General features: G+C 56.1%; 3 protein-coding genes across 3 annotated transcripts; 1 reads left to right on the forward strand and 2 right to left on the reverse strand.

Moving 5' to 3' along the window:
- Window positions 1-618: 618 nt before the first annotated feature.
- Window positions 619-3,852, reverse strand: FCER1G (Fc fragment of IgE receptor Ig). Its single transcript, XM_002928736.4, has 5 exons — window positions 3,695-3,852; window positions 1,709-1,800; window positions 1,524-1,559; window positions 1,147-1,167; window positions 619-993 (listed from the first exon to the last, which is right to left on the reverse strand). Exons 1-5 carry the CDS (start codon window positions 3,741-3,743, stop codon window positions 931-933), a joined length of 261 nt encoding a protein of 86 aa, XP_002928782.1. The 5' UTR covers window positions 3,744-3,852; the 3' UTR covers window positions 619-930.
- Window positions 3,853-4,366: 514 nt separating this feature from the next.
- Window positions 4,367-13,668, reverse strand: NDUFS2 (NADH:ubiquinone oxidoreductase core subunit S2). The gene is made up of 14 exons (XM_002928733.4): window positions 13,331-13,668; window positions 12,412-12,518; window positions 9,584-9,774; window positions 7,963-8,083; window positions 7,689-7,801; window positions 7,153-7,227; window positions 6,920-6,997; window positions 6,693-6,778; window positions 6,369-6,488; window positions 5,575-5,704; window positions 5,245-5,340; window positions 4,994-5,077; window positions 4,796-4,853; window positions 4,367-4,593 (listed from the first exon to the last, which is right to left on the reverse strand). Exons 1-14 carry the CDS (start codon window positions 13,423-13,425, stop codon window positions 4,556-4,558), a joined length of 1,392 nt encoding a protein of 463 aa, XP_002928779.1. The 5' UTR covers window positions 13,426-13,668; the 3' UTR covers window positions 4,367-4,555.
- A 2,956-nt stretch (window positions 13,669-16,624) lies between these two features.
- ADAMTS4 (ADAM metallopeptidase with thrombospondin type 1 motif 4) lies at window positions 16,625-25,699 on the forward strand. The gene is made up of 9 exons (XM_002928738.4): window positions 16,625-17,771; window positions 18,873-19,196; window positions 19,445-19,577; window positions 20,126-20,296; window positions 21,011-21,297; window positions 21,404-21,590; window positions 21,833-22,008; window positions 23,160-23,335; window positions 23,800-25,699. The coding sequence occupies exons 1-9, from the start codon at window positions 17,130-17,132 to the stop codon at window positions 24,224-24,226; spliced, it is 2,523 nt and encodes an 840-aa protein (XP_002928784.1). The 5' UTR covers window positions 16,625-17,129; the 3' UTR covers window positions 24,227-25,699.
- Window positions 25,700-27,489: the final 1,790 nt, after the last annotated feature.

Genomic DNA, 27,489 nt, shown 5'->3' on the forward strand with positions numbered 1-27,489 from the left:
CGGAGGAGCTGAACTCCCATCTGGACCCCATTTGTTCCCCTTTGCCTTACCCACCTCTAACACTTACCTGGCCCTGTAAGATCCCTCTTGCCCCAGAACCCACGGAAAACTCACTGTTCCCGTAAAATCTTCCATCAGGAGATCGCTCGAGGCTTCGTCAGGCCATCCGCTCTGCATGTTTGGCTTCTCAGCCACGCTAATGCCCAGATGTGCGCGCGTTGCGAGCTGTCCCCACGCTGTTCCCTGAAGCTCGCTCTGATCCAGATCGGTGACTGTTTGGGCTTGGAGAGCCAGGCTACTCCACGACCCAACCTTGGTTCAGCTGCCAGACGCAGAAAGCCAAGCTGGGCGCAGACGTCATTTTTTTAGGCTCCGACGTTTCTGAATATGCCTAGACTCCTGACACCTCACTCCCTGTTCCAGCTGCAGGTCAGCGGGCCTGGGGCCGAGAGTCTCATCCTTGCCCCAGGCACGGTCAGCCTTCACCCCTCGACCGAGCAACATCGCCCTGACGTCTACCACACTGTGAGCTCTGTGAGGTCGGGAGCTGGTTACTCAAAGTGGCATCTTTAGTCCCCAGCCTAGCGCCTAGTAGAGACTGAATAAATATATGGTAAATAAATGCATAGAGCCCAGGCTGTGGTGGCTTTATTGGTGGTATTCTCTTTCCATTGTTGAGGGGGAGTGGGAGACGGGAAAGAGAAGGGTGGGGAAAGGCGGTGAGATTAGGATATAAACATTAATGATCAGCATCTGAGCAGAGGTCTTTGGTGGGAAGGAAGAACCACTGGTGTCCAATAATGGGGGGCATAGCATCATTACAGAGGTAGGGTCAGCTGGCATTAACGGGGGGCATATGTGATGCCGACCAGGAGGGCTAGGAGAAGAACCAGGAGGGGAAGGAGGTGGCCAAGGGCATCTGTTCTAAAGTTACTGGGGTGGTTTCTCATGCTTCAGGGTCTCATATGTCTCCTGGTTCCGGGTGCTCAGGCCCTGGAGGTGGAGGTCAGAGGATGGTCAGGAGCTTGAGTCCATCACAGGGCTCCCACCCACCCCCATCCACCCCATGTCTTCCAAAGATCACACAAAACCCCACCCTCTTCTGACTTCCCAGGCCTGGGGTGGGCGTGGGGCAGATTCACTCACCGTGTAAATGCCATCTGATTTCTGCGGAGGCAAAAGGGACAAGGCATTAGACATCCACGCCTCCTTCAGGGTCCCTCGGCCTCTTTTTCCCCACCCGGTGAGGTATGCGGCCGGGGCTGGCTGGCCACCTGGGCCAGATGGCACTCACGTGGGGACTTGGGCATGAATGCCCGTTTGCCCACGGGGCTGCAAAGGCACACATACACACCGCGTACGGCTCTCACATACTCATTGTCACTATCCACTCTCCCTTGTCACCTGCTGAACATTTTACTTGTGACTCGGCTAGGTGGCGGGGTGGGTAGGGGGAAGTGGGAGGGGGACCTCGGAAGCTTGGAGCCTGTTACACTGACACTCAGGCACAGAAGGGAACATACCTCGTAGCTGGCCACAGCTGCCTTTCGCACCTGGATCTGGAGCAGGGGAAAGTTAATCAGCAAGGGCAAAGTTAGTGGGCCCAACCCCATACCTCCCAGCTTTGCGGGGAACCCCTGTAATTCCCTCTCCTCAAAGCCAACCTGGCCCTCCCATGCCTCCTGCCAGCCCCCTCCCCCAGCCTTACCTTAAGTCGGCAGTAGAGCAGGGTGAGGACAATACCGTACAAAAACAGGATGGCATCCAGGATATAGCAGAGCTGAGGCTCACCCAGGGCGGCTGAGGGGACAGAGAGTGCCCGCGGGGTCAGGGGCGTCAGGGAAGAGCCGGCACTCAGAGGACAGAACTGGCAGGTGGGACAGGGCCTGGTGGGGAGCCTCCCAGGAAAGACACTTGATCTTTCTCTCTGGATCCTATTTTTCTCAGCTTTTCCCCTTCTCCCTCACCTGGGGCAGGGCTGGGACAGGAAGTGTGGGGGTTCTGCTGCCTGCTGTGATGGAACTTACAGGTGCTGAGAGCCCGGGAGGGAGCCCCTCAGCCCCCCACAGCCCCCAGCCCTCTGGTTTGCGCCCTGTCAGCTCCTCAGGCGCCGCTGAGCACTTCACAGCCCTTAAGGGACTTGTTTGAGTTCACTGGGTAAAGACCAAAACCTCAGCCCAGAGGGGTAGGGTGAGGGACAGGCAGTGACAAATTTCACTGAAGAAACCACAGGAGTGTCTCTGCTAAGTCCTGTGACCTGTGGCTGAGGGCCGGACAGGAAGGATGTGAACCGAGGAAGGGAGGGAAGGCAATTACCCGGGTCTTGGTCATCTCCGAGCCTCAGTCTCATCACTCTCTGGCCCGCTATAGTGGGCTTAAAAACGGAAGAACAGGTGTCTACTCTCCTAGGCCTCACAGACCCCGATGGCTGTGTGCACGGCTGGGCGAGCGTCTCTGCCCGGGCTCAGGGGGATGACCACAGCCGGATTCCGTCTCCGGGCACTCTGCCCTGTTACTCACTCGCTCTGGGCCACAGAGAGAGGAAGTTTTGTGCAATTTAAAAAATCAAATAGGGTCTGAGCACCAGCCCCCATCTGCCCTCAGTCCCTATCTGAAGAGCTCACGGGCACGTGACTGATGTGTGTGGTACTTTTGGTGCCATGACGCGCTTTCGCACAATGTTACATAAATTGAAAAACTACCGGGTGGGGGGTTGGGGGGGGCATCATTATCGCCATTTTATGAAGGATATAACGCAGACTTGGAAAAGCTAAGTAACTCCTTTAGGGCCAGAGGGCTAAGTGACGGAGCTGGAGCTCAAACCCAGGCTTTCCGCTTTCAGGGCTCGCGTCCTAACCTTTCTGCCCCAGTGCCCCCACTCCGTCCTCATCTGGTGGCAGCAGGACGGCACCCAAGGAATCCTTCCCTCCACCTCACAGCTGGGTGGCTGGGCTCCCTGGCCAGTCTCTTTCAATTTCCCACTTCCCCGAAGTTTCACTAACCCCTCCTCCCCAGCCCCCAGCCGCAACCCTCATCAAAACACACAGAGCCAGCCCAGAGCCAGCAAGAAGGGGCAGTTCAGAAACTGAGGGCCTGCAGCCTTAGAGCTGCTGAGACCTCCCCGTGTCTGCCTCCATTTCTTGGCTGGTGCTCAAGCCTCTAGAACCGGGCACGGAGGGCTACCCCCTATTCCTAGCAGCTGTTGGCAGAGGGGTCCAGGCTAGCGATGACCCACCGAAGCAGAAAACGCGTCTACTTTGACCATCCTTGCCTCACTCCCAAGCCGAAGGACAGCCTCCCGCCTTCCTAGAGGGGCTTTATGAATATTACCCCCTCAGCTAGAGATCAGCTCCCGGGGGACTAGCCCGAAGGCACCTCACAGGAAATGCTGATGATGGGAAAGGAGCTTCTCCCCAGCCCCGCTTTTCATATCATACAACCATTCCCTCCCCTGCCAGACTGAAACCTTCCCCATGATCAATCCTGAAAAAGTAAGGAGACATGGAAGGAGGGAACTAGGACTCTTGTGCCCTGATGGGGACCAGATGGGACCAGCCTCAAGGTCTCGGTGTCCAACCAAGCCCTGTGTCCACCTGCCAGCCTTTCCCCGCCTGCCCCTGCCTCGGCCCTCAGACGCGTGCCCTCAATTCCCACCCTGGGGCCCAGCTCATGGGCCCTCACCAAACCCTCTCACCTGCTTGTTCAACCAAAAGGAGTAAGAGCAAGACCACTGCTGGAATCATCTTGGGCCGGGGGCTGAAGGGCCGTGAGCAGGGATCGGACGCTCAGCCAGCACTGCGCAGCTGTGCTCAGCGGCTCCCTGACCACAGAGTTCCCCCCTTCCTGCCCCGCCTTCCCCCAGCTTTGGCCCCTTCCCCTTCCTGCACCAGAGGCCGGGCGGCTCCCGGAAGGGCCAACTAAGGGAGTTAGATCTGGGCTCTCATGCCTCAGTCCTTCAGTGACCAAGCCCTAGGCACCAAGGGACAGGGGTGACGCCTGTGCTTGAGAAAGGCCATCTAAATTGGCCATCACCCTATGTTCAGATACATCTGGAATGAACTGTCCCTTCAGAGTCCCTGAGACCCCACCGTAGCCCTTGCCCTTCCACATGGAACTTTACCCCTGTCTTGACTGGAGAGGTTTACCAACTTGTGTAAGCAGCCAAGTTTGGGCAGGGGGAACTGAGGGGAAAAGAGGAAATGGGGAATGGAGAAGCGGAAAGGCCAAGAGTCAGAGAAGGGGGTGGAGATGAACAGGAAAAACCGGCGATAACTGAGTCTCACAGAGAACTGGAGGGTTAATTTACATTCTTAACTTTTCCAACAAAGTGAAAGATGGTAAGATACTGAGAAAGACATACCAGAGGTTTGGGCAGAGGGGCCAGAAGGCGGCTAATTTATTACGATTTCTCCTTTTCTAGTACATGCACAGAAAGCCTGATGGCTGAGCGTTCACGGGCGTGTACACACATGTACACAAACACGGTCCCTGTCCGGGACAGAAGGGCTCCAAGGAGGAAGCAGGCAGGCAGGGGGATCAGATGCTGTTCCCCAGCTCACCGATCCACTTCTCCAAACACAATATCTTGGGTACCTAAGAGATCAGCGGGAGGAGAAAAAAAGCGGTGTCATCAAAAATCCAGAACTCATTACTGTGCCCCGCAGACCGACGATCTGAGTCCGTGCCCGCAGCCTCCGCTGAACAGGAAGTGTTCAGTTTCTGCCCGCACCACCCCCCCATCAGAGTCCCAAACTCCCTCGTCCACGGCATCTCTGCCACACAACAGGCCTTGTACCTATGATGGCAACAACGTCCGCCAGCATGTGGCCCTTCGACATCTTGTCCAAACCAGCCTGGAGAGATGGAGACAGCCCATGTCAGGCAAGGTGAGCAGGGTGGGACGAGAAGAAAGGGAAGTTCACCAAGATCCCAACCAAGGTCACTAACGACTGATTCACTGAACGGAGTGAGAATCACTGGGGTTGGTTCTTACCAGGTGGGCAAAACCAGGAGCCTTGATCTTGCACCGGTAAGGGCGGCTGCTGCCATCGGACACGAGGTACACCCCAAACTCTCCCTGTCCAAGGAAGAAGGTCGGCTGCCTCCGTTAACAGGAAGAACACTTTCCTCTGCCAACGAAGCCTCTCTATTCACCCGCCTGTCCTCTCTCTCGCTGATGACCAAGCATGTATTTGGGCATCTGTCTCCAGTCCCCCCAGTGCCCTGGGCTGCCCCTCTCCTCACCTTAGGAGCCTCGATGGCAGTGTATGTGGCCCCTGGAGGGACCTGGTAGCCCTCCGTGTACAACTTGAAGTGATGAATCAATGACTCCATGGAAGTCTGGAAAGAGGAGAAAGGGAGCAGCAGTGAGCCAGATCCAAACGTCTCCCAGGCCTTCCCGCAGCACAGGAAATAACCTCCCGCCTGGGGGAGACGAAAACCCACACAGTGAGCGAGAGAGGCGGCCGTGGGAGGTTAAGACTCCTACAGTGAATTCTTTCAAAAGGGAAAACTGAGTAGAAGGGTGTAATCCAAGGACCCCCCTCCCTGGCTGTCTCTCTCCCCAGAGCCAACCTTCATCTCTGCTCGCTTAGGCGGAGACACTTTGGCATCATCAACCTTGATCTCCCCAGGAGGCATCTTGTTCAGACACTGCTCGATGATTCGAAGGGACTGGCGCATCTCCTCCACCCGACACAGGTACCTGAAGGGGATGAGACACGTTCAGAGTGAGAGGCTCAGTCAAAGCATCAGATGCGAGGCGGGCAAGGACGCGCCTGGCTGGCCCAGGGTGCTGGCTAACGTGTTCCCTCCCTCTTTCCTCCCAGGGCGGCATCTCTACGGGGCCTGGCCACCCAGGTAAAACTTCTAGTCTCTGGTGCTGGCTCCTGCCCCAAGTCCTCTCCTGATCTTCTCAGCCCGTGTCCTGTAGTGCTCTCCTCTTTAATTACCCTCTTAGACACTTCTTGGACTATAGAATGGGTGAGGGTCAAATCGACTCAAAAAGAAAAGAGAAGCCAATCTTTTTCAGGGTCAGTAAACAGGAATGGAATGTGAAGCCTAGAATCCAGTGGAAAGAGCACTGGATCAGGAGGATTCTAGTCTCAACCACCACTAACAGGATAATCCCAGGCTGATCTCTAACTTTTACGCCTCAGCTTTCTCAGCTACAAAAATGCAGCCCAAACTAGTTACATCTAAGAGATGAGGACAGAAAGGTAAAAGAAAATGGCTTTGAAAAACCACCTAGCTTCACAGACACAAGAGCTCCAACACCTACTGGAAAATACGGGAATAAAGAAAGTAGCCAAGACAAAGTCAGACAGGGAAAACAGCCGGAAAATGAGCTGAGAGGATCTGGGCCTTACCTATCGTAGCAGTCCCCTCGAGAGCCAACAGGAACATCGAACTCCACCTGGTCATACACATCGTAGGGCTGGGTCTTCCGCAGGTCCCACTGGATGCCTGAGCCCCGGAGCATGACGCCACTGGAGGGTGGAGCGGGAACAAGGGTCCCTTTCCACGAACCAGGAAAGGAGGCACACTCTCTTCCTTGGTCTCCCCCTTCCCTCCCCCACACTTTGGGTGTGGGATCTAGTCAGAGTGCAGCACGGACGGCGCCACACCTTCCTGAAGCCGAGGTATCAGGCTGGAACCCCCATACCCGAGCGCGGAAGTCATATTCCTCTCACCTAAATCCATAGTTAAGCGCGTCTTCGGCTGTCACAACCCCAATGTCAACTGTTCGGTTTCGCCAGATCCTATTGTTGGTGAGCATCTACTGATCAAGAAAACTGGATGGGAACGCTCTTCATAACCCCTTCAGATGCCTCTGTGGTTCTTTAAAACTAGGGACTAAAACCCCACAAGCCTTTCTTGAGCGGAAAAGAGGGATTTTCCCCACTGCCTCCTATCTTACCTCTTCCAACTCATCAACTCGAAGAGAGAAGTTCTTAGAAAACTCGTATATGTCATCCAGAAGCCCAAGGGGTAGGTCCTAGAAGCCAAATGGAGAAAGACAGAGAGCCGGGCTCAGTCTCCCGGCCCCATGGCTATGGGGTCAGCGTTTCCATCGGCCAGTGCTGCCCTCCAGTGGCCACAGGCGATACAGGCGTGGGCTGGAAGTTTGGGAAGAAAGGGGAGCAGGCTCACCTGGTGCACACCTCCTGGCCGGACGTAGGCAGCATGCATCCGAGCCCCAGACACGCGCTCGTAGAATTCAAACATCTTGATAGGATACACTGGGAATTAGTGACAAAATCCTGGGCCCCAAGTCCAACAACCTGCTAGTCCGCTCCCCTGCCCCCCGCCTTCTGGTGACCAACCAACCCCACGACACAGAGTTTCTTAAGAACAGAACCCAAGTTCAGGGCGCCTAGGGGGCTCAGCGTCTGCCTTCAGCTCAGGTCATGATCCCAGGGTCCTGGGATCGAGCCCCACGTCGGGCTCCCTGCTCAGCGGGGAGCCTGCTTCTCCCTCTCCCTCTGCCTGCAGGTCCCCCTGCTTGTGCTCTCTAACAAATAGTCTTAAAAAAAGGAAAGAAAAGAAAGAAAAAAGAACATAACCCAAGTTAAATAGACCTTCTTCCTCTAAATGTTCTATGTTCTCTCTCCTTTTAATCTCTCGTCTCCTTCAAGAACCTTCTCCACTTCTTGAACCCCTTGCCTATCCTAGCCTCCTTCTCTTACCTTCTCCCTCTCTTCAAACATCCAGAAGAAAGGAGTCATGGCCCCAATGTCCAGGGCATGTGTAGTCACAGCCATAATGTGGTTCAAAAGCCGCGTGATTTCTCCAAACAGCACTGCAGACAGGTGAAGACAACAAGGGAATGACAGAGGAGCCAAGGATCGACACTGACACAGCAGCTGTGGGCAGAGCCTGGGGTCCGCACACTAAGCTGGGTTCGACGCGCCCAAGCTGGGCAAAGGCCGGGGAGGGCCGCGGGGAGGTGACGGGGCTTACCCCGGATCCACTGCGCCCGGGGCGGAGGCTGGATATTGAGCAACTTCTCCACAGCCAGGGAGTAGGCCTGCTCGTTGCACATCATGGACACGTAGTCCAGCCGGTCAAAGTATGGAAGGGCCTGGAAGAGGGAAGAACCGGGGTCACCCCTCACGGGCCAGGAGCCCTCAGACAGCCCGCCAACAGCGCTGCTCTCCGTGGGCAACAGAAGTCAGTGCTGCATAAAGCCTTCTAGTCTCAGGAGCTAAGCAAGGCAGCATGCAGTAGCATATACTGGAAAATGCTTAAAAATCTGTTCTCTGAAGGGGTGGAAGGGAACCCTGATGTGTTGTGCGTGCCAGTTTCCATAGTGAAAATCCACTTAGCAGGGCCAGTTTTAAGCCACGTAACTGAACACGGCGCTGGGCACAGCAGCGCACCATCGTACGGTGTTGCCGCCGAGTACGTGCAACACCACACCTCAGAGCACAGCAAAGCGAAGTACGAAAGGGATGAGCTTCAAGTACTCCTTACCTTGGCTTTTAATATCATTTATTAAATTGTGAGCTAACGTAATTTAACTTTTAATAATGCCTCTGTTTAACAACCGGCTCACAAAATTCCGAAAACCTAACAATCTCTTCTTGCGAGCCGGCAGGAGCTGCTCCAGCACGCCTCTGGCCACACTGCTCCGGCCCACGACTGTCTCAGGCAAGTGTGCCTCTCTGAGACACTGAAGGAGACACGTAACCAGTCCTAGGACTCACTGGGTGGGAGAGAGGGACTTAAGGAAGACAGAGCCCTGAGAAGGACCGGCCTGGCTTCTGGTCGGGGAGAAATGGTTCTTTTCCCAGAATGTCAAGAAAGCTAGTCAAGCTGTCTACCGAACCAGCTTCGGCTTCCAGGAAGGAGGCGGGGCTAGGACGCCTGTCTCTGGCGCAGCCAGTTCTTGTCCTGATGTCACTGTGACGTGGGTTAATGCTGCAGGCTTTAGCTCCATACTCTGGGACCAGAAACCATCCCTGCCTGGACTCTCTGGGGGCATCACGTCCTAGTCAGCTGGTTGTATCCTACCCCCGTCACCCTCTGTGAGCAAGACCTTTCTTCATGATAGTAAGAAAAAACTTCACATGCCTGTCCCAGCTCCAGTTCCTTCCAATCTGACCCTCACCATTTGGGTCACGGAGCTCTCCTAAAAACGGCACACTGCCACAAACTCCATCCCGGTCACTGTGACTCAGAGTGTTTCGAAAACAAACTTAAGACAGCCGGAAGATACAAGAATCAGCTGTTAATCCCAGGGAGCTGACGTCTCTCTCCTCTTCCCCTGTCCCCAGGGACACCACTTTGACGTACTAGTATGGGGAAACTGAGGCACTAGACAAAAGGTAAAGGGGCCAGCCAAAAGTCATCTGGAGAAAAGCTGGGAGTGTAGCTCTGGGTGCCAAGCATTTCTGCTGGAAAAACCAAATCTAGATGGATTCAGTCACACATCCCCTGCGACGTCCCTCCATCCTCCCAACCAAGACTGTCCTCATATCCTCAACACCCTCCTCCCCGGGGTTTGGGGGCAGCAAACTGGCAAAGTCCCAGGCCACGGCATCCCCAGGTCCCGCCAGCAGGCTTCTGTTCGCCCCCACACCTGCAGATAGGTCTTGTACTCAATGAGCTTCTCAGTGCCTCGGTGCAGCAGGCCAATGTGGGGGTCACACTTCCGCACCATCTCCCCACTCAACTCCATCACTAGTCGCAGGACTCCATGGGCTGCTGGGTGCTGGGGCCCAAAGTTCAGGGTCAGGTTTGTCACCATTGTGTCCTTTGGAGGGTCCACATCTGAGAAGTGGGGAAGAGTTCAGACCAAATGATAATTCCCTAGAGAACCCCCAAGAGACAGCAAGGACTTAGCCTCTCCCTAGAGATCTTCCGTATCACCATTCCACATCCTGTTAATGCCCTAACCGCCAACATAACCAGGAAGAAGACCATTACATGGGAAAAAGGGGAGAAAGATCTAAATTTTCTGCCAAGAGGGACCACGCACGAACCTCACACTTTCCATGTCTCCCAGATACCTTTCTAAAGATGGTAATACTGGGGCACCTGGGTGGCTCAGTCGGTTAAGCATCTGACTCTTGATTTCAGCTCAGGGCATGATCTCAGGGTCCTGGGATCAAGCCCTGCACTGGGCCTGCACTCAGCATGGAGTCGGCCTGAGCATTCTCTCTCTCCCTCCCCCTCTGCCCCTCCCCTGGCACACACATGTGCACGTACACATGTGGTCTCCCTCTCAAATAAATAAAACCTTTAAAAAAAATGATAATACTAATAACATTCACATAGTCCTCATTACGTGCCAAGCACTACTCTAAGCACTTTACTGATTTTAATTAACTTAATTCTCCTAACAACCACACGCAGTAGCTACTATTACTATCCTTATTTTATTGGTGCAACTGAAGCCAGAGAGAATAAATGACTTCTCAGAGAGCTAGCAAGTGGCAGAGTCAGGACTGATCTCAACCTGTTCAGCTCCACAGTTCACGTTCTTTTTTTTTTTTTCTTTAAAGATTTTATTTATTTATTTGACAGAGAGAGACAGCCAGAGAAAGAGGGAACACAGCCTGGGGGAGTGGGAGAGGAAGAAGCAGACTCCCAGCAGAGGAGCCTGATGTGGGGCTCGATCCCAGGACTCCGGGATCACGCCCTGAGCCGAAAGCAGACGCTTAATGACTGCGCCACGCAGGCGCCCCACACAGTCTACATTCTTAACCACTATGATACACTGCCCTCCAAATCTATCTGATGAATGCCCAATCAATCAGGAAATGTATACTTAATTCTTGCTACTACCGAATGGCAGTGTTAACCCTCAAAAAGCAGACAATTTAATCTGGGAAATAAGTACATGTGAGGAACAAGTAACAGAGGCCAAATTTACAAGTTACCAAGTAAGTGGCTTAGCCGTTAAGTATTTAAAGGAGGAAAAGAACACTGTGAAGACTTCATGAAGGCAGGATCTGAGCTGGTTCTTAAATACAGGGAATGACTCAAACAGGTAGACAGAAGAGCATCCCAGGCTATGAAATCAACAAAGCTCAAATCTTGGAGACAAGGAAGTATCTGCAGAACTCTACATACCAAGAGGCAGAAGACGAGTGCTGATGGCTATAGGGGGCAGTGGTTCAATTATCAGTATCATTAATAACAACACTTACAGAGGACTTACCGTGTGCCAGTCACTACACTAAGTGGTTCACGTTATGATCCCGTTTATTCTTTACAGTGATGCTAGAAATAGCACTTTATTCACAGATAAATAGGAGAGCAGAGAATTGAAACCAGAGCTTAACTTCTCAACCAAAATTCTTCACCATGGGCTTTGGAGTCAGATAGACCCGAATACAAATCCATGTATGTATCCCTGATCAAGTTTTAATCTCCCTGCACCATGATTTCCTCAAAAGTGGTATCTAGTATCACTCTCATGGAGTTGTTGCAAGGACTAAGTGAAATAATGCGTATCAAAAACCTGGCACATGGTAAGCATTTGGCTACTGTTACTGGTACACTTTTCTTGCTTCTGAAGGTTTCTGAGCGAGAGAATGAATGCCATGGTAAAATGATGTTTGGGGAAGATGAAGGTGATTACATTGTCCTGCATAGCTGGAGGCGGACCAGATCGGTGGCAGGAACCCCGTGAAGACACCCCTGAATAATTAAGGTCTACTACAAAACAGATCTGAACAAGAAAGGAAAAGATGATCTGATATGCAACATTATAAAAGAACCTGCATGGTTTGGTGACTTCTTGGACTGAGACAGGGAGGGAAGAGAGAAAAAAGAGCCAAAGAGGATTAAAATGTTTCATTCCTGAGAAATTAGGAGAATGTAGGTACCACTGATCAAAATCAAAAAGTCACAAGGAGGGGCGCCTGGGTGGCACAGCGCGTGATCCCGGCGTTATGGGATCCTCCGCTATGGGCCTGCTTCTTCCTCCCCCACTCCCCCTGCTCGTGTTCCCTCTCTCGCTGGCTGTCTCTATCTCTGTCAAATAAATAAATAAAATCTTAAAAAAAAAAAAAAGTCACAAGGAAGAGCTACTTCTGATGGGTGAAAAATGTTTTGTAGTCTGGAAGATTTCATTCGGGTACCAGTGGGAAAAACCACCTTTTCTACCAAAGGAAGATGGAAATATATTGAACCTCTAGAAAAAGCTGAGGCTAAAAATATAAATCTGGTAGGGACCTCCAAGGGTTGATTAGGACCTACTTTTTCTCCTGGAATGTTCTTCCTTTCCTTCTCTACTTGACAAATACCTGCCGTATTATCAGTGTTACTGTGTTTGTTGAAGTGCTGGTGAAAGAAGCAAAAAGGGCAAGGGCACAAACTTGACGGAGAGCTCAAGAGCACTCAGAAATCGGCTTGGGGCAGGGATGAGTGTGAGTTGGGACAGGGGCTCTGGGAACTCACCATTCCAAGGTGGAGGCTTCCAGTGGGCTGTTTCTTTGGTGGGGTACATGACAGCTCCCCCAAACTGTTCTGCCCATTCCACATCTGGCTGCCATTGCCGAGCACCTCTAGGGAGTTAAAGACAGATCCTAGACACAGAGCCTCAACAGTGCTTGGCTCCTCTGTTCCCACGCACTCTCAGGTGGGCCCAGGCAAGGGCGCCTCGAATTCCCCAAGCCCAAGTCACTGGCATACAGTTAGTGTAGCTTTAGCAGAACAAGCTCAAACTCCAGACATTCCATTCCTACTAACAACTTATTCTTCGAATCACTGCACCCATCACCCTTGTGCATACAAGGTTGGGAATCCTAACTCCTTCAACTTCTCATCACATTCGTATTTCCATCTTGGTGAGTATGAATGCACGCAAGGTGTGTATTCAAGGTCAACCGAAGACTAAGACGTGCGCAGTGCCTGTGCAGGGGCGCGGGGAGGAGCATGCTGGCTCCCTGGCTCAGCCTGGGTGAGACCTGAGTGATGTCCGGGGACCAACGGGGAGGAGGGGGTTTGGGGGAGGTGTCTGGGTTTGTGTTCCTCCTTTAACTCCATCAGGACTGCGTCCCTCTTCTCGTCTAAGGAGACTTTTCAACAGCCGCACGCCACCCATGCTGAGGTTCGGGAGAAGCAGCAGGGCACAAGGAAAAGGTGACACTATCACTAACATTCAGGGGCAGAGTCTCCCCCCATACGACTTCACCCCTCTTTCCTCCCTCGGCCGGAGCGGGCGCCACTGCATCCTGGAGCCCAGCACAGCAGGCCCGGGCGAGGGGTCACAGGCCTGGGTCATTCTTTCCTAGGGGGTCACAGGGCCCGCGGAGGCGCCAGACCCGAGAAACCCTGGCGTCGGGGGCAACGCGTCGAGGGCCGCCCGGAGTCTCACCTGCTGGGCTGAACCGGCAGCCGGCCCCCGGCCGCGAACCGCAGCGCCTGGGTCCCGACGCCCCGGAGGCTGCGCAGAGCCCTCAGCGCCGCCATCTTCCCCCGCCGCGGACTGCGGGAAGGAGAACGGGCGGAAGTGCCTCCTGCGCGCCGCCTTGCGGCTTCCCTCCTATTGGAACCACGGGGCCGCCCTCTTGGAAGCTGGCGGGGCCGCTGGCGCCGCGAGCCGACAACATCCGGGTTCTGCGCCTGGGCTTAGCTTTCGCTCTCGGAGCGGCGGCCGGGTACGGTTCTTCTCGCTGCTCGTGACTGACTCTCTGCGGCGGGAGCCAGAGAAACTTGCGGCTCCCGCGGGGCCGGCGCTCGCTCGCTCGCCCGTCTGCTTCCCCCGCCCCCCGCCTGAGCCCCGCTCCCGGTGGCGTGGCGGCGTCGGAGCCCGGCCCTCTCGGGACAGCCCCAGGCTTTGCCAAAAGATTCGGAGTGGAGAAAGCCAGCTAATTTCCAGATGGCCCAAGTGGGCTAGGGAACAGGGGCCCAAGCGCGGCTGGGCGGGTCTGAGAGTTCCCGCCAAACCAAAACGAAAAAAGAGGAGGACGCCAAGGCCACCAGCACTGGAGCAGGCTGTTGGGTGTAGAGGAGCCACCTCAGCCCAGATGAGGAGGGGAGGTCCCCTCTGGGTGACCCTGATGTCTGCCAGTTTTCCAGAAGCTGCAGAATGACAGACCCGGGAAGCGCCCTTAGAGATGTTTCATCCCCTCCTTCCATCCTGGGTCAGGTCCTCTTTCCCTCATGTCTTTCTGACCCTGCCTTAGTCCTGGCCAGTGGCAACGGCACAGAAACTTTGTGTTGCCAGGAGTCTGATCCCACTTTTGTATGGAAGACACCAAGAGTTTTGCCGCCTTGGAGGCTAGTTCCTGTTCGCTCCCTCTGCCTCCAAACCCAGCTCCAGCTGGGCCACCCGTTGAGTTTGGACATGCTTCCCACTCTGAGCCTGGAAAGAGGCCGTCCCCAGATCCGCCCCCCCCCCCAGACAGGGTCCTTGAGACAGCCCACCAGCAGTGCAGCAGGGTGGGGCAGACAGACCCGGAAAGTGGCAGAGACAGGGAATTCTTAGCTGTGAAGAAAGAGGGGAAAGCCAGACTTCAAGCTTGGGAGTTGACCTAATGGGAACCGTACCAAAGGGTGGGGCCATATCCCTGGCTGTGGGAACTGACTGGGACTGGGGTGGACTGGGCAGCCCCCACAGCCAGGCAGAGGCTCTGCCTCCCTGCCTCCCTCATTCCCCCCCACCCTTTCCCTGAGCCTGCTCTCCTTCTCTAGCTGGAACACAGTGAACGTGATGAGGGGGCAGGGCGATGCTGTAGGTGGGGGGACTACATTTATTTGCGTTAATCCAGCCTGGGAGAAGTCAGGATAGAGTCTGGGCTGCTTGGCCCTGGAGGCAACTTGAGCTGGGACCGGGGTGAGGGCTCCTGGGGGGGTACCTAGGACACTGCATCTTTTGTGCTTTCTCCCTGTGGCCAACACCCCCACACACTGCTGCTGTGACTCTAAGGCCCTTTGTCTCTCACTGCTTAGTCACCCCCTTTGTCCTCATCTCAGATGGGGGGTTGGAAAGGGGCAGTAAGAGTCCTCTGGTGATAGCTCCTCTTGCCCCTGGCCCTTCTGGTCTCCTGTCCGTTGTCTGACTCCCACAGCCCCAACCCCCTCCAGAGTTAGGACCAGAGTCAGGGCATGTAGTGGGTCAAGAGGTAGGTCTGGCAGTGGGGGGCAGTTGAGGAAGTGGTGGGCACCAAGGCGGGTATTCATGACCTGAGCAGGAAGGGAGGGGGAAAGGAAGCATTCTGCGGATATGATCTGGGAGACAGGAGGTGACAAGGCAAAGAGTGGGTAGAGGAATGGGGGTAGGGGCAGGTGATGTACCTCTGGGAAAGGAAAGGGATCGCTGACTGCATTCTCTTTCCTGGGGATATCCTGGGGAAAGGAGTGGCCATAGCTTGGAGTGGGCAGAAATTGCCCCTACTTCTATACCCTTTACTTCCTTATCTCGAGAGGCCACCCCCAAGACCTCTTTGCTGAGTGTTCTCCCTTCCAGAACCAAACCAAGGGAATCATTTGGTTTCCTTCTCCTACCACTACCTCTTCTTCCCCAGGCACTCTCCCCATCTCAGGCGCTGGGTTCCCGCTTCTCAGTACTCTAATTTCCCTATACATACAGTGCAGCCTCCACCTTCCCCGTGTCCCACGGGGAATGAGAAAAAATTACTAGATATTCCAGGAACGACTGTGTTTTCAGGGCACGGTGGGGCCAAAAGAGGGAGCCAGGTGGGGATTCCCTAGAATGGACTGACTGGGTGCATCTGGGTTCCTAAGAGAGCAAGTCTTTCTGTGCTGGGGGCTGGCTGACTTGAGGCTGGGGGAGGGTTTAGGGCAGTTGGGAGTGGGTAGGAACAGGGCCAAGAGCCTGGGGGAAGCTACTGGGAGCTGGGCCAGGGAAATGGGGAGTCAGGAAGTGGGGAGGGGGAGCCTGGGGGGAATGGAGGCGGATTGGCTGTTCTGGGCTTTGGAGGGGGTGGGTGGTGGTAACTCAGGAACGGGGAGCCTGAAGGAGAGGAGTGTTAAGAGGAGGTGCCACCCTGGATCCTCCTTCTGTAAAAGGAAAAGTCATTAACCCCTCCTGCCTTCTCCGCTGCCTGCTCCATGTGCCCATTCTAAGCAGACCCATCCTGCCTTTGGGCAGTAAACTCCCTGATCACTGTCTCCTCGCCTGCCCCATATCCCTGCAAGTTCTTCTCTCTCTCACTGCTTAGTCCCGTCCTGAGCCAAGTCCAGCCACCTCCTTTCTTTGTTCTGCTCTCTTGGTGCTTCCTTACCTGTTCCCCACGGTCTTTCCCTGGCAGTTTACTCAGTTGCCTCAGCTCTGGAAACCAGCCTCCAGGGGCAGAGGGCAGCACGAGGAAGCCCTGAGAAAAGGGAGGCCATGCCAGATTAGAGAATGAGAGAGAGAATCCTCCCGGGACCATGGCCTTTCTGTGCGTGTTGACCAGGCCCTTTCCCTGACTTCCTACCCCTCCTGGGGCTCTGTCCCACCAAAAAGGGAAAGAGACAGCTGAGAGCCGACTGTGGGGTTTGGGGAAAGGCTATGTCATCAGCTGGCCCAGTGCCTATGATCCATCCGGCTGCTAGAGATTTCCCTCCCCTGGGCAAGTCCCATTTTTTTTTTTAAAGGAAAACAAAAACTAGGATTTTTGGGAAGCAATGAGACACCCATCTGAGTCCTACCAACAGAGCTCCTGGCTGAATGGCTTATAGCTCAGCCAATCGCAGAAGCTCGGGATGCTTAAAAGGGCTGGCGCGGAGAGAGGCTGGGAAGAACCCACAGGGAGACCCACAGACACATAGACACGGGAGAGAGAGGAGGAGAGAGACAGAGACAAAGGCACAGCGGAAGGAGCCAGAGACAGGGCAGGCACAGAGGCAAAGCCAGACAGTCCGAGGGAGCCCAGAAGGAGAGACCAGAGAAGCTGCAGAAGACACGGGCAGGGAGAGACAAAGACCCAGGAGAGGAGGGGGTGTGAGAGGAGAGTTTGGAGGAGCCAGGCCACTAGGCGCCTCTCCTAAGCCTAAGGGCCAAGTTTTCTCCATCTCCTCTGAAGGTCCCCAGCCCCTCCGAAAACTCTGCCTCTGACCCTGGCACAAGTCCGAGCCCCCAGGCTGCAGAGACGAGCTTTCCAAAGCCAGGGCGGGCAGAACTTGGTGCCCAGACGGCCTCAATCCCTCCCAGCTGCAGCACCAGTGCCATGTCCCGGACGGACGGGCATCCCAGGAGGGGCTTGGCGGGGTGCTGGCTGTGGGGAGTCCAACCCCGCCTGCTGCTCCCCATCGTGCCCATCTCTGGGCTGGTGGGGCGGGTGCTGCTGCTGCTGCTGCCGCTGGCCTCCCTCCTGCCCTCCGCCCGGCCGGCCGGCCCCCTCCCCCGGGAGGAGGAGATCGTGTTTCCAGAGAAGCTCAATGGCAGCGTCCTGCCTGGTTTGGGCGCCCCTGCCAGGCTTCTGTACCGCTTGCCAGCCTTTGGGGAGACGCTGCTGCTAGAGCTGGAGCAGGACCCCGGCGTGCGGGTCGAGGGGCTGACGGTGCAGTACCTGGGCCAAGCACCTGAGCTGCTGGGAGGGGCCGAGCCAGGCACCTACCTCACCGGCACCATCAACGGAGATCCAGAGTCGGTGGCATCTCTGCATTGGGACGGGGGAGCCCTGTTAGGGGTGCTGCAGTATCGGGGGACCGAACTCCACATCCAACCCCTGGAGGGAGGCACCCTTAACTCTGCCGGGGGGCCTGGGGCTCACATCTTACGTCGGAAGAGTCCTGCCAGCGGCCAGGGCCCCATGTGCAACGTCAAGGCTCCTCCCGGGAATCCCAGCCCCAGCCCTCGAAGAGCCAAGGTAGGCAGCCCTGGAGTCTGTGTCCTGCGGCGTCCTCCCGCCATGTCTGTCCTACTGACCCCCATTCACCCTCTCCCCACCCACTTCCACGGCTGGCCATTCTGCTTCTTCCCTGCCTTCTGCCTGCCTCTCCTCTTTCCACTAGCCCCCTTTCTCAGGAAGGCTCTGGTTTCTCCCTGCCCCAGCCCTTCTCCTGGCCGGGCTGCTGATCCCAAGGAGGGTTCCCAGAGGTGGGTCAGAGACTCTATGCTGGGAATGACCACCCCTCTGCCCACCCCAGCCCTGCTAGGCCACGGCCTTCTTCTGGCACCACCTCCTGCAAGAAAGCTTTTCCGACAGCCCCCTGGGCCTTGACTCTTTTCTGTGCCCCAAATTTGATTTTCACCCCCACCGCCAGCTAAAGGAGTGAGGTTTGAAGCCCAAGGGATTGGCCTCTGGCTTCTGGTGCTGCCTTCAAAATAGTTCTGGCAAAGTGCAAAGTAGGGCAAAAGTGGATGGGGAGGAAAGGCATCCCATACCTCCTCTGGTCATTCCCCTTCCCACACTGTGGACTGACTGCAAGGCTGCCTGACACTCCATCCTTTCCTCCCTCCCACTCCCGGCCTCCCCCTTCTTCCCTCCCTCCCTCTCTCACTTTAATCCAGACCAGCCGCTATCCCTCCACACCCGCCACGCTGAGATCTGGCCCTGGCCCTAGCTGCTGACTGAATTGTTCCTCCAACCACACAGGGCAGACACGTTGCAGCCTGGCCCTCTAGCTCCAGTCCTGCAGGCCCCAGCGCACTCAGGCCTGGGGGACCCCAAAGCCCCTCCCAGAGGCAGTCCCAGCTGCTTTTCACCTCTGGGGCTCACACAGCCCTGGGACGTGTCACCCCCTTCCCCTCCCCTTCTCAGAACCAACAGCTGATTTCTTAGAGTTACCACAAAAGCCCTGGAACTTGGGGTTGGGGGAAGTCCCAACCAAGACCCGTCTGGAATCCCATGGGGTATGTGCAGCCCAGCTGGCTCTGCTGAGTTCCAGACCCAGGAAGTAAGGGGGGAGGAAGGAGCCATGGGTCTGGGAGGCTCCCTCATGGTGCTCCCCTCCTTTTTCCAATCCAGCGCTTTGCTTCGCTGAGTAGATTTGTGGAGACTCTGGTCGTGGCTGATGACAAGATGGCAGCATTTCACGGCGCAGGGCTGAAGCGCTACCTGCTGACTGTTATGGCCGCGGCCGCCAAGGCCTTCAAGCACCCAAGCATCCGCAACCCCGTCAGCTTGGTGGTGACTCGGCTCGTGATTCTGGGGCCAGGCGAGGAAGGGCCCCAAGTGGGGCCCAGTGCCGCCCAGACCCTGCGCAGCTTCTGCGCCTGGCAGCGAGGACTCAACACCCCTGAGGACTCGGACCCTGACCACTTTGACACGGCTATTCTGTTCACCCGGCAGGTGAGGCCCCAATCAGCCCCGTAGGCCACGTGCCACGGAGCTCCAAGAAGCACCACGTGCACACTGGGCTGGAAATGGTGCCCCTGGAGGCGTTCCACGGGGCACCTGGCCCCAGCCACACTGCCAGTGCCATCCGGGCCCTGACGATGCTGGCTACTCAGGGCCCAGGACCCCACGAAGCTAGATCTCATCCCAACGTGCCCTGGTGTCTGGGTTCCTCATGCATCTTCCATGATCTCTCTCCACAGGACCTGTGCGGGGTCTCTACTTGTGACACTCTGGGCATGGCTGATGTGGGCACTGTGTGTGACCCAGCTCGGAGCTGTGCCATTGTGGAGGATGATGGGCTCCAGTCGGCCTTCACTGCTGCTCATGAACTGGGTAATGTGGGAGGGGGGCTGTGGGGCAACAGGGATGCATGAGAGAGCTGTCGGGGTAGGGTAAGGGGACAGTGAGCTCACTAGAAGGCAGATAGGGGTCATAACATGGTGCTTCCTCCTCCCCAGGCTTAGGTCCAGGGTCATTTGTTACCTATCTTTGCTGTGGGTGTAAACTTTTAGATTTTTCTATTAAATGAGATAGTGTGTAGAAACTTACTGTGAACTCTGTGTGTGTGTGTGTGTGTGTGGATTGAAAGAGATGTTATTCACAAGAATCAGTGATGCAGTGGTGGGTTCAGGGTTAGGAATGTTGTCTACAAGGAAAAGAGGGTTCGGAGGTGCCCTGAGTGTGTTTGGGGGGAAGGGGAGACAGAGCAGAGGGGGCTCCCTATTGATGAGCCCTAGAGCACCAGAAGGAGATTGGGGGCAGTGTGGGATAGGGAATGGATCTGACCATCCCCAGCTGCAACCAGGTTATTATGGGCTTGAAGCCCCCTGAGGGCACAGAGTTGGGACACTTGGACCCTAGCAAGGCCTCTGCTCTCACAGGTCACGTCTTCAACATGCTCCATGACAACTCAAAGCCATGTGTTGGTCTGAATGGGCCTGGGAGCACCTCCCGCCACGTCATGGCTCCTGTGATGGCTCACGTGGACCCCGAGGAGCCCTGGTCCCCCTGCAGTGCCCGCTTCATCACTGACTTCCTGGACAATGGCTACGGTAGGCAGATGGCAGCCCCCTCTCCCTGGGCGGCGCTCAGTCCCTGCCCCCCCACCATACTTGCTCTTCTGAGCATTCTGCATGGACCAAACTGCCTGCCTCAAATGGGTTTCCTCTGCAGTGTGGGATGGGGTGAGAAATGCTTCTGTCTTTGTGTGGTTCCCACTTCCTCTAGCATAAATAGCATAGTCAAGGGAGGCAACTTTTGGTGCAATAGAATGAGAGCTGACCTTTTAAGGGTCAAAACTGTTTGCATGAGAGTGTGCTGGCTGTGAAGGGAGTCACCTGTGACCGGAGGTGTGCATGCCTGGCAGGGTTGCTGAGACGAAGCAGATTCAGGAGCTCTGTAGTCGATTAGAACAGGTAGGAAGACTTAGGGCTTCGGGTTTCTATCCTGATTCTGTTCTTTAGATGTGTGTAGATGTGTGGCTGTAAGTTTCTTCACGTCCGTGTGGCCGATCTGTGAAACAGGCGTGAATGGTAAACACCTCATAGGTGTTGGCCACGGTTACATGAGAAAGGCTGGTCAGGCATTTAGCCGATGCTCTTCATGTAATAAGCACCCAATAAATTGCATCTGCTACTTAAACTTTTTCCAGCCCCACGATTTGGATTCTAGGACCCATCAGGCCCCAGGGAGTCCAGGCTTTCAGCTAGCAATCTAGAATGTTCCCTCGGCCCGTTGCTGACTTCATATCCCTACCTCATTCCCAGGGCACTGTCTCTTAGACAAGCCAGCTGCTCCCCTGCATCTGCCTGTGACTTTCCCTGGCAAGGACTATGACGCTGATCGCCAGTGCCAGCTGACCTTCGGGCCCGACTCACACCACTGTCCACAGCTGCCGCCACCCTGTGCTGCCCTCTGGTGCTCTGGCCACCTCAATGGCCACGCCATGTGCCAGACCAAGCACTCACCCTGGGCTGATGGCACCCCCTGCGGGCCGGCCCAGGCCTGCATGGGGGGCCGCTGCCTCCACGTGGACCAGCTTCAGGACTTCAATGTGAGATCCGGGGGCAGGGGTGGAGCAGAGGGCCTGGAGGAGCAGGCCGGCCCTGAGCCCAGGAGAGAGTGTACTGATCCCACCCTTCCGTTCTGTGTTTCTGCAGATCCCACAGGCTGGTGGCTGGGGCCCCTGGGGGTCATGGGGCGACTGCTCCCGGAGCTGCGGGGGCGGTGTCCAGTTCTCTTCCCGGGACTGCACGCGGCCGGTCCCCCGGAATGGTGGCAAGTACTGTGAGGGCCGCCGCACCCGCTTCCGCTCCTGCAACACCCAGGACTGCCCCACTGGCTCAGGTGAGGAGTGGGAGGGACAGAAGCCACGAGGGGTAAGGTAGAGCAGGAACCATCGTCCCTGGAGTTGGGGGGGGGGGCTGTCCCTGTTGTTGAGGGGAGTCACTTCACCCTTCGGGAACCTTCTCTGGCAATCTGGGGAGGAGAGAGGTGCCACGCTGTCTAGAGCTCCGAGGGGCTTAGGCGGAAGGCCTCAGGTGGGATGTCGGGAGGAAAGAGGACTGACGGGCGTTTTTCCCCTACAGCACTGACCTTCCGTGAGGAGCAGTGTTCTGCTTACAACCACCGCACTGACCTCTTCAAGAGCTTCCCGGGGCCCATGGACTGGGTGCCCCGCTACACGGGCGTGGCCCCGCGGGACCAGTGCAAGCTGACCTGCCAGGCCCGCGCCCTGGGCTACTACTATGTGCTGGAGCCGCGGGTGAGAGCCTCATGCCCGGGCCGTCTGCGCTCACGCTCTCTCCCAAAGCCCCCTGCTCTCTGATGGCAGTCCTCCAAAGTAGCCCCCTCGCTGGCGCTCCCGCAGCCCTGCCAGGCCCGCCCAGGGTACACTCACGCGTCTCTGTCCGCGGGTATTGGGAAAACAAGCCCCAGATGCTGGATACGTTGCCAGTCAGGCAGCTCCAGCCCGTCCCATTTCCTTTGGGTTCTTTTTCTCTCTCTTCCCATCACCTAGTTCCCGTCTCTCTATTGCGTGAGAATGGGCGTGGCCTTTGGGGCAAGTCTTTGACCCCTTTCCGTGGGCTCCTCTATCCATTACGGGGGTGGCCTTGATCGGCTCATGGAAGGCCAGCTCCTCACTGGGCAGGCCTCTTGGAGACAGTGGCGTCCATGCACTCCCTCTCTGAGATAGGGCGGCTTGTTGAAGGCCAAGGAAGAACAAGCCCTGGCAGAATTTTTGGCCCTCCCCTGGGGAGCATTCTTAAACGTCGGCCGCCCTCTAGCGTCCGTCTGGGTTGCTACCGTCAAGGTTCAGGGCTGGTGTTGAGACTCAGACCTGCCCTTTCCATCTTGGCACCTCTGCTTGCCGGCCGTCTGATCTTTGGGAGAGTTTCTTCATCTTTCTAAATCTCAGTGTTTCATCTCTAAAAACCTCAAACAGTGGTTGTGAGATTTATATTCTAGTTTATTTTTTTAAAGATTTTACTTATTTGTCAGAAAAAGTGAGAGCACAAGCAGGGGGAGCAGCAGGCAGAAGGAGAAGCAGGCTCCCCCCTGAGCAGGGAGCCCGATGCGGGACTCGATCCCAGCACCCTGGGATCCTGACCTGAGCCGAAGGCAGATGCTTCACTGACTGAGCTACCCAGGCGTCCCTTATATCTAGCTTATAAAGCACTTAGCACAGTGCCTCATTCAGAGTGAATGTTCTGAAAATGGTGGCTTTTAAAATTACTGTTGCCATTAGGATTATTACCCCTTCCTACAGCTGGGGCTCACTCCACACCCGATCTTCACCCTTCCGCCCAGCCTTTAAGGCCTCCCCTCCCTGCTGGGATATGGGTCTGGTCTGGCTCACCAGCCCATCCTGACTTAGGAAGAGCCCTTTGCATCGATCGCTCCTTCTCTTGGCAGGTGGTCGATGGGACTCCCTGTTCCCCGGACAGCTCCTCCGTCTGTGTTCAAGGCCGCTGCATCCATGCTGGCTGTGACCGTGTCATTGGCTCCAAAAAGAAGTTTGACAAGTGCATGGTGTGCGGTGGGGACGGTTCTAGCTGCACTAAACAGTCTGGCTCCTTCAGAAAATTCAGGTTCGTTCACTATTTATTTCCTCCTCCCTGGCCCTGGGGGCACAGAGGTGAACTTGATACTGTCTCTCCTCTCAAAAGCGTACAGTCTAGTGGGGGAGACAGGTGAGTCACGAGTTCGAGCAGTGTTCCACCTGTTCAACAGTGTCAGCCTGGGGCTGCTGGGAGGGCCCTGGTGGGCATCAGGAAGGGTTTCCCCAGGGTGGGGGGGACTTGCTACTGGAGGGAGAGTAGGCATGGGACTGGCACCGAAGAGGCGGGCTCAGAAGGGCACCTCAGTAAGGGATCTAGGGAGGAGAGGGAGGAGGGTGCGTCGGCGTGTAGCTCAGACCTAGGCTGGGCCCCTCACGTAAATTGGGGGAGACAAACCTCTGCGCAAAGTCACACATACAGTCGTACGAACACAGCTCAGAAAGGCTGAGGGGATTCAGAAGATGCTGAGCTCCCCATCTTCTCTTTCTGCTCAGGTACGGATACAACAACGTGGTCACTATCCCTGCGGGGGCCACGCATATCCTCGTCCGGCAGCAGGGGGCCCCTGGTGTCCGGAGCCTCTACCTGGCCCTGAAGCTTCCAGATGGCTCCTACGCCCTCAACGGTGAATACACGCTGATGCCCTCGCCCACGGATGTGGTCTTGCCCGGCGCGGTCAGTCTGCGCTACAGCGGGGCCACTGCCGCCTCTGAGACACTGTCAGGCCACGGGCCGCTGGCCCAGCCCTTAACGCTGCAGGTCCTGGTAGCCGGCGACCCCCAGAAGGCTCGCCTGCGGTACAGCTTCTTCGTGCCCCAGCCGGCCCCGTCCACACCGCGTCCCCCTCCCCAGGACTGGCTGCACCGCAAGGCGCAGATTCTGGAGATCCTCCGGCGGCGCCCCTGGGCGGGCAGGAAATAGCCTCATCATCCCCGCTGCCCTTCCCGGGCACCGGGGCCTCGGACTGAGTTCCAGAAAGAGGGGGCTTCTGTGGCTGCCTCACACGGACACATGGACACAGCGGGGAGGGCTGAGAGGATGAGGCCTTCCCTCCTCCCCGCCCCATGCGATGCGCAGGCTGGCCCTGCCCTGGTTTCCTGCCCTGGACGGCAGGGACGGGTGGTGGATGGAAGGGGCTGGGAGACCATCCCCATCTAAACTGCCCCCTCTGCCCTGCGGGTCACAGGAGGGAGGGGGAAGCCAGTAGGGGGGCCGTTGTATTTATTTAGTATTTATTCACTTTTATTTAGCACCAGGGAAGGGGATGAGGGCTAGGGTCCTGGGGAAACTGACTTCCACCCCTCATAACCCTCACCCTGGCTAGGAAATCCAGGGTGGCGGTGATAGGCATAACTGATCTGTGCGTGTGTGTGAGTGTGTGTGTGAGTGTGTGTGTGTGTGTTCACGTATGAGGTACATCCTGCCCTTGCTTTCCTCTCCCAGAATTCTGTTTTCTGGGAAAGGAAGAGTCAAGAGTAGAATAAGCCTTCAGGGAGTAAGGGATTATCATATTTTTAAAATATATATTGACTTTGCTATTTATGTGCTCCTTTCGGACTCAGACAGATGTGGGTTGCACCCTGACTCCACGTCTCTGAACATTAGTTTCCTCGTTTGCCAATAACAGTACCTCCCTTGGAAATGTGTTGTGAGGCCTAAATAGTTAAATAAAGAACTGCATCACACCTGGCCCTGGGTCAGCGCCCAGCACATGGCAGCCGCCCTTAGTCAGCACTAGGACCGCCTTGCTGCCCGCTCCGCTGCCCGTGGGGTTTGCAGCACCCCTGAAGGTGGCTAAGCTCTCGCCAGTGGTGCCTGCCCTCACCCCAGGCCGAGTTCCTCCGGCTGGCAGAACACTGTCCTGGATTCTGAGGGACGATCGGAGAAAGGACAATTGCATACCTGATCACTGGAGACCTCCAATCAACAGAGATGTCCTAAATACTGGGCTCCGGGCGCAACTGATAAGAACAGGAAAGTGCAAAGAAAACAGGACTGGCTATGTCCACGCCAACAGGCACTTAGGAATGAGAGCTCTAGGGGAGCCCTGGGGCCGTCATCCTCGAAGGGAGAGTGTTGGAGAGGGGAGCCCATGGGTCCGAGTCAGACCTCGGGTTCAGTGTCTTATTAGCTGTGGTATTGGGTAAGTCACTGACGCCGAGCCTTAAGTGGCTCGTACGTGTACGGGGGCCGATGATGCCTGTCCCCACCGGGTTGTTCGGGAACAAATGACACAATATTTTCAAAACAGTAAAGGCTGAACCATGTGAGAGGTTACCCTATGACTACTGAGTGATTGGGACGGGGCCCCCAGAATCAACCGGTGTCCACACAGCAGACTTCGCTGCAGGTGTGAGGTTAGAGTGGGATTTAATAAAGAGGAGCAGGACCTGGGTGGGTGGGGGATCGGCCAGGGGGCGGGAAGAATGGCGCAGAGGTGAGTCTCGGNGGGGGGGGGGGTTGGCAGGTATTCACTGGAGGGAGCACGCTCAAGGGGCAGCAGGGCACGAGACACAGCTCTTCTTTTCCTTCTGAGCAGGCTTGGCAATCCTGTGAAGGACACCGGGTTGGGAAGGGGCGGCAGGTGGATCCTGCAAGAACGGCAGTGGCAGTGGTAGGACTGCGGGGGGACTTGGGGAAGGGACTGAATATGGAGATGAGGGAGGAATTGTGGGTAAAGCAGACCCTGGGGTTGGGGTGGAAGAGGGGAGGATGGTGGAGTTAGAAGTGCTTCACTCGGCGGCTGCGGTGCCTCCAAACATAGCTTGGGGTACGGAGCCGGGGCTGTCGCTTGGGGTACAGAGCTGGGGCTGCGGGTCGAGGCAGGCCATGGAGGTTGGGGTGGTCGTGTGCGCGGTGCTCACTGGGGCTGGGCTTTGCTCACCGACTTCTGTACCAGGCAGTGCCTCACACAGCGCCTGGTACTTTCTGCTGCCCCGCTCGGCACCCCCTCCCTTGGCCGCAGGGACAGGAACAGGCCTGGTCTCCTCACCCCCATGTGTGGCCCCCCACTGCTTGGCGCCTGGCTTTCCCTCCTGTCCTCCTACCGGGGCCAGCCTGGAGGAGGTGCAACCAGGAGTCTGAGACGAGGTCAGAGTGATCTCCAACCACTTCATCCAGTCAGCAAAGCTGGGCCACCGATAGCGTGTTTACAGATCTTAGTACTATGAGCTCATGGTGCCAATAAGCCGAGCTCTGTGCCAAGTACATGCAAGGTACAGACACAAACAATGCGCGACTGAAGGAGCCTGCTGTGTCGGGGAGGGTGCTCGCTGCACCCCCGCAAAGAGAAACAATGGGATGATACAAAGAACGCATGGTGAGGGCCAGATCCACCATGCGGAGCCCGAGTCCGAGCCGAGCCCAGACTTAATGGCCACGAGGGTTAAGGAGGGTGAGTCTCAGGCTGGGCTGAGGAACAGGTCATCCTGATGGCTTTCCCCCCTTCCCATCCGGCTAGTGGTTAATTCACGCCTCGTAGTAAATCACTTTCGTATGTATTCTTTGAACCGGAAGCTCTTCACTCACAGAGGGTGCTGACTGGCATAAAGAATTTTAGTGGCCAGGGCTGTGCCTGGGTGGGTGTGTGGAGTCATACTGTGGGAGAGGAGGACAGAGAGAACTGGCTACCCAAAGAGAAGGGATGGGCATCACAGCCCTCCATCCCAGGCGAGGCCCGACCCCTTTCTGGAATGCTCTCCCCCATACTCCCCTTCCCATGTAGACTCTGCCTAATCTCCTGAACTCAGGGGTCCAACAAGTTCTTGCTAGGAATGGGGGGAATTCATACCTCCGTGCAAGAGCCACCAGGAGCTCGGTCTCCCCAGTCTGCCTACTCATTGACTTCATGGGCCTGTGTGGGGGTGTGGGTTTCGTCAGGAGGAGAAACAGGAGTAACAGGAAGGAAGCAGGCACCGAGACAGTTCAAGAATCTGGTCTTAGAGGGGAAAAGAGGGAAGAATGATGAGCTCAAGAAAGACCAGTCAGGGAGTGCCGGGGCAGTGAGTGCCCTGTCCCCAGGGAAGTTCAAGCAGTTTGGACAACCATTTTATGGGATGGTAAGTGTTGCACCTGTGTGTTTGGGGAGGGGGAGCTTGAGCAATAACTGCGAGCCGAGCCGATTTCTTTAAGCTCTTTCTGCCCCTCAGATTCTCTGCCTCTGTGGTTAGAGCAGAGGAAATCTG

Source organism: Ailuropoda melanoleuca, chromosome 8 (assembly GCF_002007445.2).
Source record: "Ailuropoda melanoleuca isolate Jingjing chromosome 8, ASM200744v2, whole genome shotgun sequence".
Classification (NCBI taxonomy): domain Eukaryota; kingdom Metazoa; phylum Chordata; class Mammalia; order Carnivora; family Ursidae; genus Ailuropoda; species Ailuropoda melanoleuca.

Excerpts from the sequence above, each read along its gene's own strand:
- FCER1G (XM_002928736.4), bottom strand. The coding sequence starts at position 3,743 with ATGATTCCAGCAGTGGTCTTGCTCTTACTCCTTTTGGTTGAACAAGCA. Across the intron at positions 1,560-1,708 it reads TGCTCTACTGCCGACTTAAG|ATCCAGGTGCGAAAGGCAGC; the intron begins GTAAGGCTGGGG and ends CCCCTGCTCCAG. Across the intron at positions 994-1,146 it reads AATCAGATGGCATTTACACG|GGCCTGAGCACCCGGAACCA; the intron begins GTGAGTGAATCT and ends CTCCACCTCCAG.
- NDUFS2 (XM_002928733.4), bottom strand. The coding sequence starts at position 13,425 with ATGGCGGCGCTGAGGGCTCTGCGCAGCCTCCGGGGCGTCGGGACCCAG. Across the intron at positions 8,084-9,583 it reads AGTACAAGACCTATCTGCAG|GCCCTTCCATACTTTGACCG; the intron begins GTGTGGGGGCGA and ends TCCCTCTTCCAG. Across the intron at positions 4,594-4,795 it reads GGACGTTGTTGCCATCATAG|GTACCCAAGATATTGTGTTT; the intron begins GTACAAGGCCTG and ends CTGATCTCTTAG.
- ADAMTS4 (XM_002928738.4), top strand. The coding sequence starts at position 17,130 with ATGTCCCGGACGGACGGGCATCCCAGGAGGGGCTTGGCGGGGTGCTGG. Across the intron at positions 19,197-19,444 it reads CTATTCTGTTCACCCGGCAG|GACCTGTGCGGGGTCTCTAC; the intron begins GTGAGGCCCCAA and ends CTCTCTCCACAG. Across the intron at positions 21,591-21,832 it reads GGACTGCCCCACTGGCTCAG|CACTGACCTTCCGTGAGGAG; the intron begins GTGAGGAGTGGG and ends TTTCCCCTACAG.